The sequence below is a fragment of the Cucumis melo genome, chromosome 8 (assembly GCF_025177605.1).
Source record: "Cucumis melo cultivar AY chromosome 8, USDA_Cmelo_AY_1.0, whole genome shotgun sequence".
Classification (NCBI taxonomy): domain Eukaryota; kingdom Viridiplantae; phylum Streptophyta; class Magnoliopsida; order Cucurbitales; family Cucurbitaceae; genus Cucumis; species Cucumis melo.
This window is the reverse complement of record NC_066864.1, coordinates 31,037,445-31,054,781: the sequence shown is the minus strand read 5'-3', so window position 1 is coordinate 31,054,781 and position 17,337 is coordinate 31,037,445. Positions and strand designations below refer to the sequence as shown.

At 31.5% G+C, this 17,337-nt stretch overlaps 1 protein-coding gene across 1 annotated transcript; it reads right to left on the bottom strand.

The window, feature by feature from the left end:
- Positions 1-2,774: 2,774 nt before the first annotated feature.
- Positions 2,775-7,086, bottom strand: LOC103490148 (putative E3 ubiquitin-protein ligase XBAT31). The gene is made up of 8 exons (XM_008449531.3): positions 6,658-7,086; positions 6,505-6,564; positions 6,293-6,364; positions 6,071-6,192; positions 5,853-5,993; positions 5,619-5,726; positions 3,988-4,246; positions 2,775-3,472 (listed from the first exon to the last, which is right to left on the bottom strand). The coding sequence occupies exons 1-8, from the start codon at positions 6,835-6,837 to the stop codon at positions 3,083-3,085; spliced, it is 1,332 nt and encodes a 443-aa protein (XP_008447753.1). The 5' UTR covers positions 6,838-7,086; the 3' UTR covers positions 2,775-3,082.
- Between the last annotated feature and the right edge of the window lie 10,251 nt (positions 7,087-17,337).

The window sequence follows — 17,337 nt, the reverse complement described above, 5'->3', positions numbered from 1 at the left end:
TATTTCTAATTAAAACACAATAGAAAACGTATGAAAAAAAAATTAAATATACATACCTTTTTAGGACGAAAAATTTAACTCCAAATGAAGATTGAATCGGGAAACCGTAAAAACAAGATTGATTTTAATTTAGTAGCCTCAGAGTTTTGATTCCATTCCAAAAAAATGAATGGAATTCCATCATAGTTATAGGAAAATAAATAAAGGACAGAAATGTATAGAAAACATATAGCAAAAACCATAGACTAAAAAGATAAGTTACAAGCACATAGAGGGTACAAAAGACACATGGTAACAGTAAAGAAGAAGAGAACTTACAGAATGTAACTTAAAACCACAGAGATGATACAAAGAGGAAGAAGAATGCAGTGAATGAAAAGAGGAAAGGTGCCAATATATAGGGGAAAGATGGGGCAAGTTGATAGGACTTAGAGGGAGGTCAACAAAAATATAAAGACCAACTGACATAAAGCATAGCATAGTCAAAGCCTATATACTGAAACCTATAACAGAAGCATACCCTACAAAAACATGGAAGAGACAACACTGGACAGAAAGGAAGAAGAGACAACACTGGACAGAAAGGAAGAAGAGACAACACTGGGCAGAAAGAATACAGAGAAGATTAAAATATATTTTGTAACATAACAATTAAATAGAATAGAAGAGTGAAATTAATTTTGTAAGGAAATGTGAAGTCAAATCCATAGACTAAAAATACATGGAAGAGACAACAGTAAAGCAATAAGACATGGCAAAATAATAGAAAGAATACATATACAGAACAATAGAAGAATTGAAAATTAATGTAACAAATTTGAAATTAAACATTTGTACACAGAGAGCTAATACTAAAACAATTGTAAACAAAAAATAACAATTGTAAGAGTATTACAGAAATTTGAACTCATCATGGCCGGACAAAACAATACAGAAGACATAGGTAACAACAATTGTAAGAGTATTACAACAATAGAGCTCAACAATTGTACAGAAATTTGAACTCATCATGAACTCAACAATTGTAAGAGTATTACAACAATAGAGGTAAACAATACAGAACAACAGAGAAGACATAGGTAACAATACAGAACAACACAGAAGACATAGGTAAGAATACAGAACAACACAGAAGACATAGGTAACAATACAGAACAACAGAGAAGACATAGGTAACAATACAGAACAACACAGAAGACATAGGTAAGAATACAGAACAACACAGAAACCCTAGGTAACAATACAGAACAACACATAAGACATAGGTAACAATACAGAACACATAAGACATTGGTAAAAAATAGAGAACAATTCATAGAAAAGTATTACTCATCATCGGCTTTAAAAAAAAGTGGATTGAGAACTCCAAACCTCCCTACCAAGCTCCAATGGGTACGTGAAGAATCTGTCCTATTGCCAATCGAAGGACCCGAGAGCATACAGAACACCACGGCGGCAAGAAGGTTTCAAGGAGCCAAAAGCCACGATTCCAAAAAGGAAATCGTGTTCGGAGCCAACGAATTCGTCGGCTTCAACGAACACCGAAGCCCTTTCGGAGTGAGAGAGACGGATGAGAGAGATTTAGAGAGAGATTCGGCGTAACGAAATCCGGTTTCATCGCGAAAACGCAAGGGCATAATGGTTTAATCGAGGGAGAAGACGAAACCATCGAATGGATTAAAGGATTTCCACAGAAAAAACCCTAATCGACCAGACAAAATATTACGAACAGAAACCATACAAAACTTGAGGGAGAAACCCTTTCGGAACGAGTGTATTAGAGGATGAAAGAAAGAAAACAAAAATCGACCGGACATTAGTAAAATCTACAGAAACCCTAGAAGACATGAGGTAGAAGACGAAACGGTTCGTGGTTTCCATGCGGGAAATGACAGAAACAAAGAAAAAGGAAAAATATCGAGGAATTTGATGTTGAGAAGAAGATGAAATCGATTTCAACGAAAAATCGAAAACGGATTGCGCTGAAGGACGAAATGAAATCGGTTTGAGGATGAATCGAATCGAGGAATTTGATGTTGAGAAGAAGATGAAATAGATTTCAACGAATAATCGAAGACGGATTGCGCTGAAGGACGAAATGAAATCGGTTTGAGAATGAATCGAAGACGGATTGCGCTGAAGGAGGAAACCGGATTCACGAACACGCGTTATCGGCGTTCGAAGGAGAAATGAAATCGTGTTAAGGAAACCCTAAAACTAGGGTTTCCTTAACATTGGGCCCAAACGGGGGTTAGGGTTGGGCTAACCCAACCCCACAGCCCAAACCCTAACCCCAAACACCCCCTAAAATTTTAAATTCTATCAATAATACATACTAATAATATATCTGAAATTTTGGATTTATTTTACTACATTTAAAAATATTAAATTTGTAAACAATTCTATAAAAATATTAAAAAGGATAAGATTAATTGTTTAAAAAATATAGTGTAAACCTTCCTTCCTACTTTTCGGACTTTATTTTGCTTTTATGACATGAGTCTCATGGCATGACAACAACTAATCATAGAAGTTGATTAACATAATAAATATTAGAGTTGAAATTTTCAAAGTCAAAATAAATACCAAGAGTTTTTTTTTTTCCCTCCTTTTTCTATGTTCTTTTCATGAAGATGAAGGTCCACCTAGATTAAATATCATATTAAATGAAAATCTGAGGCAATTAATGTCTTTCAATCTGGTGGGAAAAAAATGGTAAGATTAGAACTGCCAACAAGAATGGGTGTGATTTGGATGTAGCTTACTCAAATAAATGAGCAATTTATGAAGCTTTTATTAGTACTCAAAAACCATAACAAGTAAGAGCAAGAATTCATGACTCAGAAATAGTAACTTCCTGCAACTTCAGTAAGAAAACGAGGAACAATAGCTTTGACCATCTTATACTTACTCAAGATGATTGAAATTGCAATGACGCTTGTAGCCGTGCTTCTTAGGCATTCAAGTAAATTTTTATGGATATAGGAACGTAACAATTGGTGTTTTTCCATATCAAAGACTCATACGTTGACTGGATAATCAGCTTTGCTCAAACAAGACTGTGAGGGAGACAATATGCCGCTTAGAAACTCTTATCGACCTCCTCGTCACATTCAACCGAAAACTTTCCTGTACTATGGCCACCAATCTTCCCAAATGACCCCAAAGCTGATAAGCTCTTGAAGCTACTGCTGCCCTCACTGAAATTTGACTTTCTCGACCGCCTTAGTTTCGATGAATTAATTTCAGATTCTGCATTATCAGTCACCTTGATCTTGGCCACGAGTAGTTGAGTAATGCTGCTCCGACAAAAAGGGCAAAGCGGGGTGGTAGGACAATTGGTCGAGGAATTTGGCTTCTTGTAACAGCATAAAGCTAGGGTGCAATGGGCACACATTTGATGACCACAAGGATGGACCTCTAAAGTGCAGGCCTGTTCAAAGCATATGCAGCATAACTCGAGATCGCACCCCTGTTCGGAAAATTCCATGAGAACATAAGAATCAGAATATGTGCAGTTTGAGACAACACTCAGTAGTGTGTTTCACTCAATGGAACTCATAATCTTTACAAAGCAACGGTTAAGCTGGCTCACCGAGACCATCCTAATGGATGATTACAACTAGAAAGATTCATGTTATATTTACGAATTATTTGTTCTGTATTTTCGTGTTTTTGGGTCTATGGAGGCTTTCCTGCCCTAAATGTAGCTGAAAATAGAAAAGTGAGCCATATTTAAGCATAGCCAAGTGGCAGTAGTATCCACTCATTTGTTAACTTCAAAATCCTGGTCGAGAGCAATTGTAGAGTTATTTCCATTGTAATGAAAAAAACTCAAATATACCTATGCTCTAAGAATTTTTTTCTTCAATAAAAGTTTATGCATTGCTTTAGAATTGCCTTCAACTTTTTATTGATACCCAAAGGGATCTTAAATAATATGAATCATCTATTGCACCGAAGTCCTAAACGAAAAATCGATATTACCTCAGATTCTGCATCATCCAACTCAGCATCAGATTGTAAAGGAGATGGAGGTGAGTAGGAACTCTCCTTCAAAATGGCCTTCTCTCTCTCCATGTTTGCTTCCACCAAGGCCCTCTCTAGCAGAGCTTTTGCCTCTTGATTTAGCTCATTGATGAATTTCAGTTTTGATGGCCAGACAAGAGGTTCTGCGGCTGAAGGATTTAGCAAGGCAGCACATGCCCGATTCTTGCGCTTCATAGCAACTGTGTAGGGTATTCTCCTGCAATCAAGTGTCGAAAAGTTTTAAAATTAAGGTTGAACAACTGCAGTCTAAAATTTCCAAGAAATTGCAGTTGAATGTGAGCAACAACTGAGGAGATTATTGTTCTAGAAGGTTAAGGTAATTGAGCATTTATAGTCATTTGATTCATTAGTAGTTCATGTGTTCGTTTGTATAGAATATCAATATTTCATTGATAATAATCAAAGATTACAACTCTATATATACCCAAATTAAAATACAAGAATATATAAGAATAATATTTCCTAAAAATACTCTAATTATGTCAATATCCTCCCTCAAACTCAAGGTTATCACAAACTTGTTTGTTAATAATAAACTTCAGTTTGTTAGAATTAGTGAGCTTAGCCCATTGGAGAGATATTCTTTCCTTTTTTATCTCTTTGTACTTTTCTATTTAAGCCCTTGCATTATCATTTCCTCCCTAATTAAAAATTAATTTCCACTTGTCGGGCCTTTCAAAATATTTCAACCCACAAGTGAGGTAAAATTGATTTCCACTTGTTGGGCTTTTCAAAATATTTTAGGGTAAAATTGATTTCCACTTGTTAGACCTTTCAAATATTTCAAGCCCACAAGTGAGGGGGAGTGTTAGTGGTATATAATTAAATTTGCCCTTCAACCACTGGCTTAAGCTTTTGGGTGAATTGGCAGTTTAATATCATGATTCCAAAAGGAAGAGTCACTAATGTTCTAAAAGCATTCCATTCATGTCAAATTGAGCATAAATCCAACTGACATATAGTATGTGTTAGCGACCAATTTATGGTTCAAATCCCCATCCTTATTAATTGTACTAACAAGAAACATAGCCACCAGACAATTTCACTAAAATTTTGTTCAATAGGAAATGTATCAGGACAACACAGTTCCATGGAAATGCTAAGTTATATGCAATGCTTTTTGAAAGATGATTACTTTCGCAAATTCTCCAAGAAGCTACAAGAACTCTTCTGAAGATCTCATAGACATTGATCTCTAAAAACATACTGGATCTCCTTTATAGAGTTGCAGAAGAAACCTCGTAATGAAAATATCTGGACGTTTTTCTTCAGATGATACTTTTTAAGGATGAATTAAGGCATCAAGGGGAAGTGCTGTATAGAGGAGTGAATTATAGAAACTTTTTAAATCCATCACATGCTAGATTTGGGTTTCTTTGACTTGACAAAGTGTGGATTTTAGAAGTTTGAGTATACATATTGAGGACTTATTCACATGATTCGCAGCGCCAACAATTGAAATGGTATAAGCATAACCAGTGAGTCAAATGCCTCAGGACTTGGAAAAAGCTTAACAATGAGGGATACAAGAAAAGAACGATCAATTCATAGAACTTGTTAAAGCTTACCCAGCTGAATCAACTTGTAATCTTTCTGCTCCCCACGCAAGTAATTCTCGAACACATTCTAAAGAACCACTTCTAGCAGCTAGATGAAGCGGTGAACTCCCTGGATAGCTGCAGCCAATCAATGCATCTTTTTAAATTTTAGTGAAAGATCAGCATATATAAATACAACCTACATCACGATCTGCTTAGATATATATACCCATAAGCACAGGTTAAAGCACAGGATATATATACCCATAAGCACAGGTTAAAGCACAAACTAGAGCTCCATTTGCCAAAAGGATCTGAATGCACTGTGGCTGTTTTCGACGTGCTGCTATATGCAACGGAGTGGCACCTCCTCCATCTCGAATGTTCACATATCTAATAAATCCCCTGCCAATGACATCCATTTCAAGGTAAATAGGCCATCAAAAACAGGAGATCGAGTTCTGGAGAGACGGGAAACTGACCAAGTGGCTGCAACAGAGGCTGAATGGGCAGCAGCAATTATGGCTTCTAAGCAATCTGAGTGACCATAATAAGCAGCATAATGCAGGCAGGTTCGCCGATTTAGAGAATCAAACATCAGAATCTATTGAAATCATAAAACAACAATTTGTTAATGATTACTTTGTAATTGAAATAAACATACACCAAAAAACTCAATAAATCATACAAATTGGGACACAAACGTTTGATCCTGCTTCAATAAGTCTCTGTACACAGGATATCTTCCCATTCATTGTAGCCAGCATTAATGGGGTCTAAAGTCAATCACAACCAAAATAAAATTAAACCATTAGGGGAGATACGAAAAGCAAACAGAATGGATTGGCAAAAATATTCTCAAATATAATATCAAGTTTCATTGATGAAGCTGATTAATTCTAGTTGAAATCCTCACCTGTTTGTTGCGATTCAACACATCAGGATTCACAGACCGATCCAAGAGCAGAGAAAGAATCTGATTAAACAGCAAAAAATTCCAACCCATCAGATACAAATGTCCAATAAGTGATTCACCAAACAAGAAAATGGAAAACAAAAAGAAACCCACCTCGATCTGACCATAAGCAGCTGCGATGTGCAGAGCCGACATCCTGGAACGAGGAGTCGTCTGTTCCAAAACAGTTGGATCAGCTTCTACCATAGTTCTCACAAGCTCCAAATCCCCATTCTGCACAGCTCGGAACAGCCCATTTTCAAGGCGTTCGCCACAGCTCAAGCCCTGACCCATCACCTCTCACATGGAGAGATACCCAACAGCTGATTCACGCGCCACCACGAAGGGTGGCCGGAGTGGGTGTGGAGGTGGATTAGGGGCGTTGCTGTAGCTAAACGCTGAATATTGAAAGGGAAATGTCTTCTCTCTTCCTCCTTGGGCTGCTGCTTTGTCTTTGACCCTTTGTGTGTGAAATTTACGACTATTGCTATCTGAATTTGACTCTTTCTCTTCTCCTCTGAATCCGAGTGTTGTTTTTATTATTATAATTAATTAAGATAAAGAAGACAGAATTTGATCAATTAATTATTACATCAATTCATTAATCTCAATTGCTTTTCCTTTTCTCTCTCACTTTTTCTTAAGTTTCAAAAAGATTAGGCTATACGGTCGGTGACACTCAAACTTTTACGGTAAGAATTTTCTTTAATTAATTATATTTATACTATTTTCTTTCGCCTTTATTATTATTCAAACAATATTTTAAAATATAACAAAATATTTATAATATGAGAATTTGAATATAATTGATTTTTAAATATTTACGTTGTGGTTTATAGTTTAATGGAGTTCGTCTCTATGTTATACTAAATACGGTTAAACTCATAAATATGTAGACTAGTCAAGTATTGAAATTCCATATTACTAAATAGTTGACTCGACTTAGATAATGTGAGATTAGATTAGATTTAAAATGTTTCTTGTCTAGCAATCGACCATCGATAATATTTTGGTGAAAATGTAGCTAAGGAAAACATCATATATTATACTTTACTTGATACTTGAGATGTCAAGATTTTCTAAACAACATACCTTTCATAAATATTAAAAAGTGAAAATTCAAACAGAATGTGTGCATAAATTATCTATATTATAAGTTACTACTTAGTTATTATTTTCTTTTTCTTTGAGAGAGATCATGTCAATTAAGGAACTCATTTTGGCAACTTAGTGTTTATTATTTGCAACTCATTTTGTCTAAGTTCAAATCTTAATTAATAATGTTTACATGGGAAGTTAAATATTTCTTGAAACATTGAGTATGTGTCAAGCCAAAGATTCCAACCATAATCTTCCATGCCTAGGTTATGTTCAAACAAATTTGACAACTTTAACAATTTAAACATGTTTTTCATTGATTAACGATATTTGACATGATTTTTTTCTAGGAGATTGTATGGATGACCCCAAACATTGGGTAAAAAATGTCATATCACCTAGTTTTTTAAAAAATTGTCGAATGACCATCTACTGACATCAGATTTGGGTGAAATTACCAAAATATATACTCGCGCACATGTAGAAAGCATCTCGCTCTTTCTTCTTTTCTCACTTACAAATCACTGTTCATCATCTCGATCTTTCCTAGTCTTAGTCTCTTTTGCTCTCTCTTCATTTCGTCACTCACAAAATTACTTTTCTCTCACTCTTGCTCACCGGAGTTGGTCACATTGAAGCTCATGATTGCATGGGCTCGCCGTGTTGGAGAAGAAGAAGACGTTTGGAGGAAAATAAGCCAGACAAGAATAAGAAGACATGCAGTGGAAAAGAAGCCAAATAAGAGAAGACGGACGAAAGAAATAAAAACGAAAGAGAGAGAGAAAGATGGCAACAATGGAGAACAATGGGAAAAAGAAAAAAATATATCAGAGAAGAAAAAACAATATTGTAACTTCACACGGCCATGACATCAACAAAGGGATATTTAAAAAATTAGGTCATTTGTCATTTTAGACCTTTAAAATAATCTTTTTGGTGCAATTTGCATCCTCATAATTATTATACTTATATGTATATATTTGAGTATAATGACATAAACAAGAAAAATTGTTAAAAATAACAAAATGGACAAAACGTTTATACTTCAAAGAAATCAAGTGTAAAGAATTTCTATCTTTGAATTGTTTTTTTTCTACGAAGTGTAAATAGTTTGTTTTTCGTTTTTATTCCTTAGAAAATGTTAGTAAACAATGAAATTTCATAATTAATTATAAAAAAACTATACAATACTGTCAAAATCACAAATTACTTCTTTTCCACCAAACAATCCTTAAAAAGAAAGTTATAACACATGAAAAACATATATAAATCTAAGTTTGTTGTAATTTATTTTCCCCCTTAATTCAGCAAGACAAAATTAAAGCTCAATTTAATCCACAACAAATCATTAATTTGGAATAAAGTATTTGACAATCATTATTGTATTACAAACCACACCTTCATCATATACCAAAGATCTCCAAAAAATAAAATTCAACATTTTAAAACGTCTACAACTAAACTTACTAAAAATAACACCAAAATCTAATTCTTCCTTGAAACTTTACTTGAGATGCCAAAATTTAATAAAAACAATTGATCTATCGTCAATAACAAACTCAAGAATAACGTTAACTAAGTGAATTTCAAAAAATAAAAAAAGAATAATGTACTTTTGATGCGTGCAAGTAAATATATTATGTCAATTGTCACAAAGTAGAATAGTGGACTAGAAATAACGATTAACTATTTAAGTTTTGAGTTTTGGATAAAGTAAAGTACGCTTGATAGTATGAAATTCTATCTAAAAATCAATTAGCAACCAGAGGAGTAGCTCAACTATGTTATAAAGAGTGAATCTCTTTGATTTTTTTAAAGGTGGGGCTCAACATTTCAACCAAGTAAAATATTGTATAAAAGTGTAAAAGTATAGATTATAGGGCTCAATTTAGATGAGTTTTTTCTTTTTTTGTAAAAAAAAAAAAGGAAAATAGACTATTCATAATTAAATATACAAACAAGAAAAGAATAATATATATATATATATATATATATATATACATTTTAACTTTAATAGATTAGGGTAAAGCTCAAACTTGTTACTCAAGTACAAAATAAATATCTTGCTTTTAAAATTCTTTCTTCAAATAGGATAAACAAGAAGGACAAAAAATTGCAAGTAGATTACATCATACACTCATGGATCCAAAGTCTTTTAAATCTGTTTTTTGTTTGCTGCTTTTTGGGATCTTGATTCCCATTCTCTTTATTTTGGAACCAAATTTCAAACCACCAACAATCATCCAAATGATTAAAATAATCTTAATCCTTACGAGAAAGACAATAATCATATGTTATCTTTTAGATTTTGTTCTTGGAATTTATATTTTGGGTTCACACTCGTCATTCACTATTAAGAAGTTTTGGTTTCTTATTTGAATTCAATATATGAACTATGTTATTACTGTCTAAATTTGTAGACTAAATTGTCACTTTCATGACAGTTTAGTGACAAAAATATTTTTTTTAATGTTTTTTTCAATAAATATTTAAAATGATAAATAAGCATTTTATGTTTTTAAAACAAGGTCAAGTTTGCTATTTATATTATACTTACATCGGTGATTTTTTTTTTGTTGATTATTATGATTTGTCATGAATTTTTTTACGATATAAATATTAATATTGATTTATGTTTCGTGTCATGTCAAACTCAATATATATAGATATATAGATATGAGAGATGTAGACGAAAAATTTATGTGTCAACGGAAAATTTTAAATACCATAGGAAAATTTGTCATCTGCTTTTCTTTTTTCTCTTTTTGTTAGGCTTATAAATAAAAACTAATCTCACGAGAAGAAAAGAGAAAATTACAAGAAATGTTAGGTTATAGGAATCATTCAACATTTGAATTGTTATAAATGTTGTTGTTAAGAATGACAAAATCAAACAAAATATTGTAGATCTTTTATTGTCGGTACACTGACAACTTCCCAAATTTATCGAGATAAGAAATAAATTTGAAAGAAAAGAAACAAAAATACAATAGTAAGAAAAATCACAAATACACTATAACTAATACATATTATGCACTCCCTTCAATCTTCTAATTTCTCCCTTCAATCTTCTAATTTCTCCCCCAAAAAAAGAAATCATCTTCTGTAAAACATCACATCTTCTGCATGCAACCACTCCACTTCTCCAGATACACGCGACCTTCCTTTTTTAATTGATTTGCACCACCGATTGCTTTTCACTGGAACCGTTCCCATATCTCTTTCCACTGATCTTCAACCTTCTGATCGTTTGTACCATTGTGTTCATTCTTCAACCTTCCCTTGGATTTCTGCGGTTAAAATTTCGAAAACAATATCCTTTGCTACGTTCTTCATTCAAATTTAGGTTTCTGTGACCATGAGCGTTCCGGTTGATTGTCAATATGGTCTTTGGGCGAATTTTTTAATTTCGTTTCCCTTAATTCTACATTTTTTCCTAGATAATTAATATTTGCATTGTATTTGGCATGATTTTAGGGAGGGTTGAGATTTGAATCTAAACTTAACTATTTGCATTGCCATAATTTTAGGGAATGATTGGTATTTACGTGCGCTTTGGAATTTGAATCTTTTAAATGATTTTTCGTTACTTTTTTAATGTTTTTGTTAATAATTAATTATTGCATTATCTTTACCATTATTTTATGAGGTATTCACTTTCGAATGTATAATTCCAAAATTTCAAAAATGAAGATTTGAATATATTTTTTGTTAATTTCTTATTTTTTTTTATGATAATAAATAATTACTACATTATATAGTTTTGAATCTATAATAGTTTGAATCTATAATTATTGCATTAAAAAATTAAATATTTGAAGGTAAAAATTGGAATAATTAGGAGATATAATATGTTTAGGGATCTTTGAAAGAATATAATAATTTTTTGATTTAGTTAATAATAATCATAAGTGGGTGTGTTTACAAATACATTGTAATCGGATATGTGATATTTTATTTAATTTTTCGATCTCATGAAATACATTGTATTTGTATCTGGACAGTTCTCATCCGTGGATGGGTAAATTTGGCCCCATAAAAGTGAAAAAATATTTAAGGAAGTTAGTTTTGCCATAAATAAATAAAAAAAATAACAGTTTGCTATTTTTCTATTTTATATTCTTATATTTGCTATTTTCACGGATTCCCCTAAACAAAATCCTGTTGGTGGTGTTGGTGTAGTTGGTTTCACGCTAATCTCACACACTAGAGGTCTCCGGTTAGAACCCGGACTTAGATGATGACGGTAAAGATATGGTATGGATAAGAAGCAGAATGGGAGGACACTGTAGACAATTGTAAAGGTGGCAATGTGTAAAATTTCACAATCATTAATATAAGCATAAACTTCAATAACAATAATTGTGCGATAACATTTTTGAATTTGAAGATGACAAAATTTGATTTTAATAGGACATCTCTACATCATGCCTCCGTTTAGGTTTAGAAAATTTGTCTACAAAATGATGATCATGATATTGATTCTTACTCCACCTAAAATATTGGAATTATAACTGTCCCACATTGAAATTTTTTTAAAAAAATAAAAAATGATGGGCTAAAAGCACTAAAAAATAAACATAGACATTTAATTTTTTGAAAAAAAAAAAATACAAGGCAAGAGGGATATATCAAGAAATGCATCAAAACATCTTAATTAGGTTGACACTTTTTTAATTTTAAATCATCCCTGTATGAAATGTTTTAAGTTTGATGTTAGATCTTCCATGTTAGGCTATAATTTTTAAGTGTGGTTGTTGGTAATTTTGTCCCTTTGAGTTTTACGAGTTGTTTCCTTACATTGTTGATTTTGTCTAAATTACTTTCCTTGTTGGAAAAATTCTATATTTTTATTCTTAAGGATTTTTTCTCTAGGTTATTGTAAGAGAGTAAGTTAAACAAACAAACTTAGGGTTACCATTTTAAACAAATATTGTGCGGTTGTGTTCATAGAAATTTTTCATAAATTTCAAAATTTGCTCTTGATATAGCAGACAATTCGTCACTTCTCTTCTTTTTGTTTGCGATTTATTTATATTCTCTTCCCAATTTCTTCCACTCTTTTTTCTTGATATTTTTTTATTTTTATTCCAGATTTCTTGAGCTCCTTCATTCATTCTTTTGAGTAAATAAAATACAAATTTCTTCTAAGATTTCTTTCTTCTAATTTTATTCATCTTATTTTTCTTTCTTCATCTTCTCTTTTTTTCTTATAACCACTCTTCCAGAATATCAAGATCGTTTAAATGCCACTTTAATTTGATCTAAACGATCATTTAAATTTGAAGCATTTTTGCCATTGTTAAAAAGAACCACATAATCGTGTATCATTTTCTACACAATTGAGGATCGTTTATCATTTTCTACACATTTGAGGATCGTTTATCATTTCCTACACGATTGCGTATAGTGATCACTTAGAAGAAGATCAATTACAAGAAACATTTTTTCTATTGTTAAAAAGAATTACGCGATCGTGTATCATAATCGTTTAATTAGTAGAAGAATTACACGACACATTTTTTTCCATCATTAAAGAGAACCACATGCGCACGTGTAATTCTATTTTCTTCTAAACTATCATGATACGCGATCGTGTAATTCTTTTCAACGATAGAATTTTTTTCGTGTAATTCTTCTTTTAAACGATCATGATACACAATCGTTTTCTTACACGATCACGTTTTTTTTTTCTATTGTTAGAAGGGTCAATATAAAATTGACAAAATTGCTAAGGAATGATCCATGCGACCAAAGCTCAATTGCAAATAATGTATGAGTCTTGCAAGATGATAGTATCATTGTAGGTTTGGTGCACTGCATTATTTCCTCCATGATTAATCAATATTCATTCTTTTCATTTCGATTTTATTCCTATTTTAAATTCACAAATAAGAGGAAGTGTTATATTTATTTAAGTATGATTTGATGAATTACAATGTCTAAATAAACATCTAATTATTTTACAAAATCATTTGGGCTAAACTAATAAGTAGAGTACGTACAATAAAGTAAAAGTTTGAAGACAAAGAATTAAGAAAAATAGGGTTTCTATTTTATGTTTGATAATATATCTATAAACTAAAAATAATTATAGTTATTCAAATATCGAATATCAAATTATTATTAACCAATTAGACAAAATGAAATCTAGTGACATATATGAAAAAGGATGGGTGTGAATATAAACAACATTTTAAAAAAATTGTAAATATAGAAAAATTGTCAAAGTCTATCCATGTTTAAAAGTTTATTAGTTGGATTGACTTTCCTATATTTACAATTTTTTTTAGAAAAATATTGGTATATTTAATTATTATTCTTAAAACTACAACCCATTATAATTTCCCTATAAAAAACTTTTAAAAAAATCTCAAATATAAGGTTGACTGAAGAACACAATTTTAGAAAAGAAATATCAATGGAATGAAATTTTCAAAATGTATCTTTAGAAAGTATTAATCTCATTTGAAGTGTCAGTTTCGCAAAATCAATTATTTCGATCTTGGGTCCCAGACCCAACGCAAATCTAACTTTTGATTCTAAAAATAATAAATCAATGAGAGTTACCAATGGGAACTTAATTTAACAATATTATAGCATTAATTCTTTCATAAATATTTTAAAATAGATTATTGTAAATACTATAACTCTTAAAAATATTTAAAAAGTAACAAAATTTCATTTATATCTACGATTTGGTATATCACATACTAGAGGTCCCTGGTTCGAACCCGAGCTCAGAAAAGTTGTTTTTCTTTTTCTTTTTCTTTTTTAACATATTAGGTAATTCGAGAAATTGGAAAATTCCAATTTGGGCTATTCTATTCTTACTTCTTGCCTCTTGGTCCAATTAAATATGGTTACTGTTATTTTTGTTAATTATCATGAAAGAGCTGGTGGCCGTACTTGTGGTGACGACGGTGAACATATGGTATCTATCCATAGCGAACACCGGAGACGATTCTAAAAGTGGCTGCGGTGGGAATAATGTGTAAAATTCCACATTCATAATATAAATATAGACTTCATAACTTCACATTACTTAAACAATGATTGTACAATAGCATTTTTTGAATGAGCAAAACCATTTTTAATGAATTTGAAGATGACAAAATTTGATTTTAATAGAACATCTCTACAACATCCCTCCTCCTAGGTTTAGAAAATCTGTCAACAAAACCATCGTGATGTTATTGATTCTTACCTCACCTAAAATATTGGAATTATAGTTGTTCCATGTCGAAAATGTTCCAAAATAAAATGTTGGGTTACAAGTCATTTAATTTTTTGGAAAAATTTAACCAAGCAATAGGAATATATCAAGGAGTACACCAAGACATCACATCTTTAATTTTAAATCATCCCGATATGAAACACTTTAAGTTTGGTGTTAGATTCTCGGTGTTAGGCTATATAGTTTTTAAGTGTGGTTAGTAATCTTGTCCCTTTGAGATGTTTTACAAGTTGTACCTCTCACATTGTTGATTTTGTCTGAACATGTTCAATTTTCCTTGTTGGAAAAATTTTGTATTTTTATTTTGAAGGATCTTTTCTTTCTCTAGCTCAGCAGGTCATTGTATGAGAGTAAGTTAAGAGGTTGTTGTACTCTTTTTAGGGTTACCACTTTGAAGAAATATTGTGTTGTTGTCTTGTGTTGGTCGTAAATTAAACCACAAATATATGTCAATTGTATATATCGTTTATGAAGCAAGAAGTCTTGCAGACTAGTGATGTGTTTTCTTCGAGATCATGTTGAAAAGCTTTATTCGTTTACATGAGAAGGAATTCTCAAACTTACGAGGGTGTCTAAGATCATCACGTAACAAGTGTCTTCCTTTGATTTTAGAAAGATGGATGAAGTTGTATATAATTTGAGAATTAAGGAGTCTCACACCTAAGGAGCCTAAATATCTTTTCACTAAGTTAAGTTGTTCATAGGCCACTGTAAAACTTCATACAAGTAAAATCACTAGTAGAAAAAGATTTCGTGACAGTTATTTGCAGTTATTGATGCAACAATCATGAAAAGTATTTTATGACAGTTGTACAAAATTGTCACGAAATGTATTTTTCATAACAGAGAATAAATGTCACGAATTTCTTATTTTATAATAGATTATAATTGTCATTATTTAAATTTTATGACAGATAATAACTGTCATTACTTATATTTATGACAGATAATAACTGTCAATGTTTATATTTTATGATAGAAAATAACTGTCATTATTTATCTTTTATGATAGATAATAAATGTCATTATTTATAGTTTATGACAATTACTAACTGTCAACATTTCACCTACCATGACTTTAATTAACTATTAAGAAAACATTTTCCATGACAATTTTTTTTTAAAATTCAAATGTCATAATTTTATTTTCAATTCCTGTTTTTCTTGCCCTATTTTTTTAATCCCTGTTTTTCTTGCCGCCCTGCCATTACACAGATAAATACAATCACAAAGTACTATACAACACACCCAAATGGAAAGAAATGATGAACACTTTAATATATATACTTTAATATATGTACAATTGTTCGTAAAATGTTTGTACAATGAAGCAATGAAGATATATGTTTTGCCGCAAATATGGCTTCAATATGGCTTCACTGCTCCAATGGATTCTTGCAAAATCTAGTAAGAAAAGAAAATGATGATTGTAGCTCAGAATAAGACTTGTTATAAAGACAAGAAATAGCGCAAACACCCACAACGGACAAAACAACAGTCAAACTTTAAAGTCATTTAAATTGATAATAAAAAAAAATAAAAAAACTCATAAGAGTTACATTAAACATAACAATAACTTGTTGTAAAATGACACTCATAATTGTCGTGTAAATGTAAATCACTTACTTGGTAGCTTCACCACTATAGTAGATCAAATTCGTGCAAGACCTAATAAAAAGGCATGAGTTACACACACTTTAAATCAACACTATCAATAGTTGTAATCTACAATAGAGAGTTTTGAACTACAATAACATACAATAAATATCAAAGAAAATTCACAACTTCACATTGAGAGTGTTGAACTACAATAGAAACCAATATTAACTCTATGAGAACAAGAACATACCTCCATAGGCAAATAATGGGCTTTGCATAATTACGAGCTTGTATAGTTGGTATAGATGAAAATTTGAGTGCCACACCATATTTTTCACAAAAGTATTTTGCAACAGAGACTCGAGTTTTCTGATCATCAAGAGTAAACCTAAAAATAAACTAAGAATAGCAATAAATTTAAAAAGTGAAAACAAAAGTGTCATTCATTCTTTGCTACCACACATTGTTCAAAATTTTCAAACCAACACAGAGAACCATAACACATTAATAGGCCACTATAATTTAGTTTCTCATCTTTATTTTGTTCCAAATACTCTAAATATCCTGATTTTTTTTAATTTTTTAAGAAAAATGGGATGAGGCTCATGCACAAAAAAAAAACAAAAAAAACAAAAATACAAAGATAAAAATAATAAACGGAGATCAATTTATACCTACTTAGAGATTAGAAAGTAATAGATTTGAGGGATGTATTGTAGTCATCTTCCTTATTTGTAGAGATGTGTGAGCTTCATTCATGTCAAATAGACCATAGGAAAATGAAGTTCACCCAAAGAATGTTCTTCTCCTTTTTGAAAGGGTAGCCATTGAAAGGTAGGAAAGTAGGTCTCCAGAGTGTT

Coding starts and splice junctions, on each gene's coding strand:
- LOC103490148 (XM_008449531.3), bottom strand. CDS start 6,837: ATGGGTCAGGGCTTGAGCTGTGGCGAACGCCTTGAAAATGGGCTGTTC. Junction 5,994..6,070: donor GCCTCTGTTGCAGCCACTTG/GTCAGTTTCCCG, acceptor TGTCATTGGCAG/GGGATTTATTAGATATGTGA. Junction 5,727..5,852: donor GCTTTAACCTGTGCTTATGG/GTATATATATCC, acceptor GATTGGCTGCAG/CTATCCAGGGAGTTCACCGC.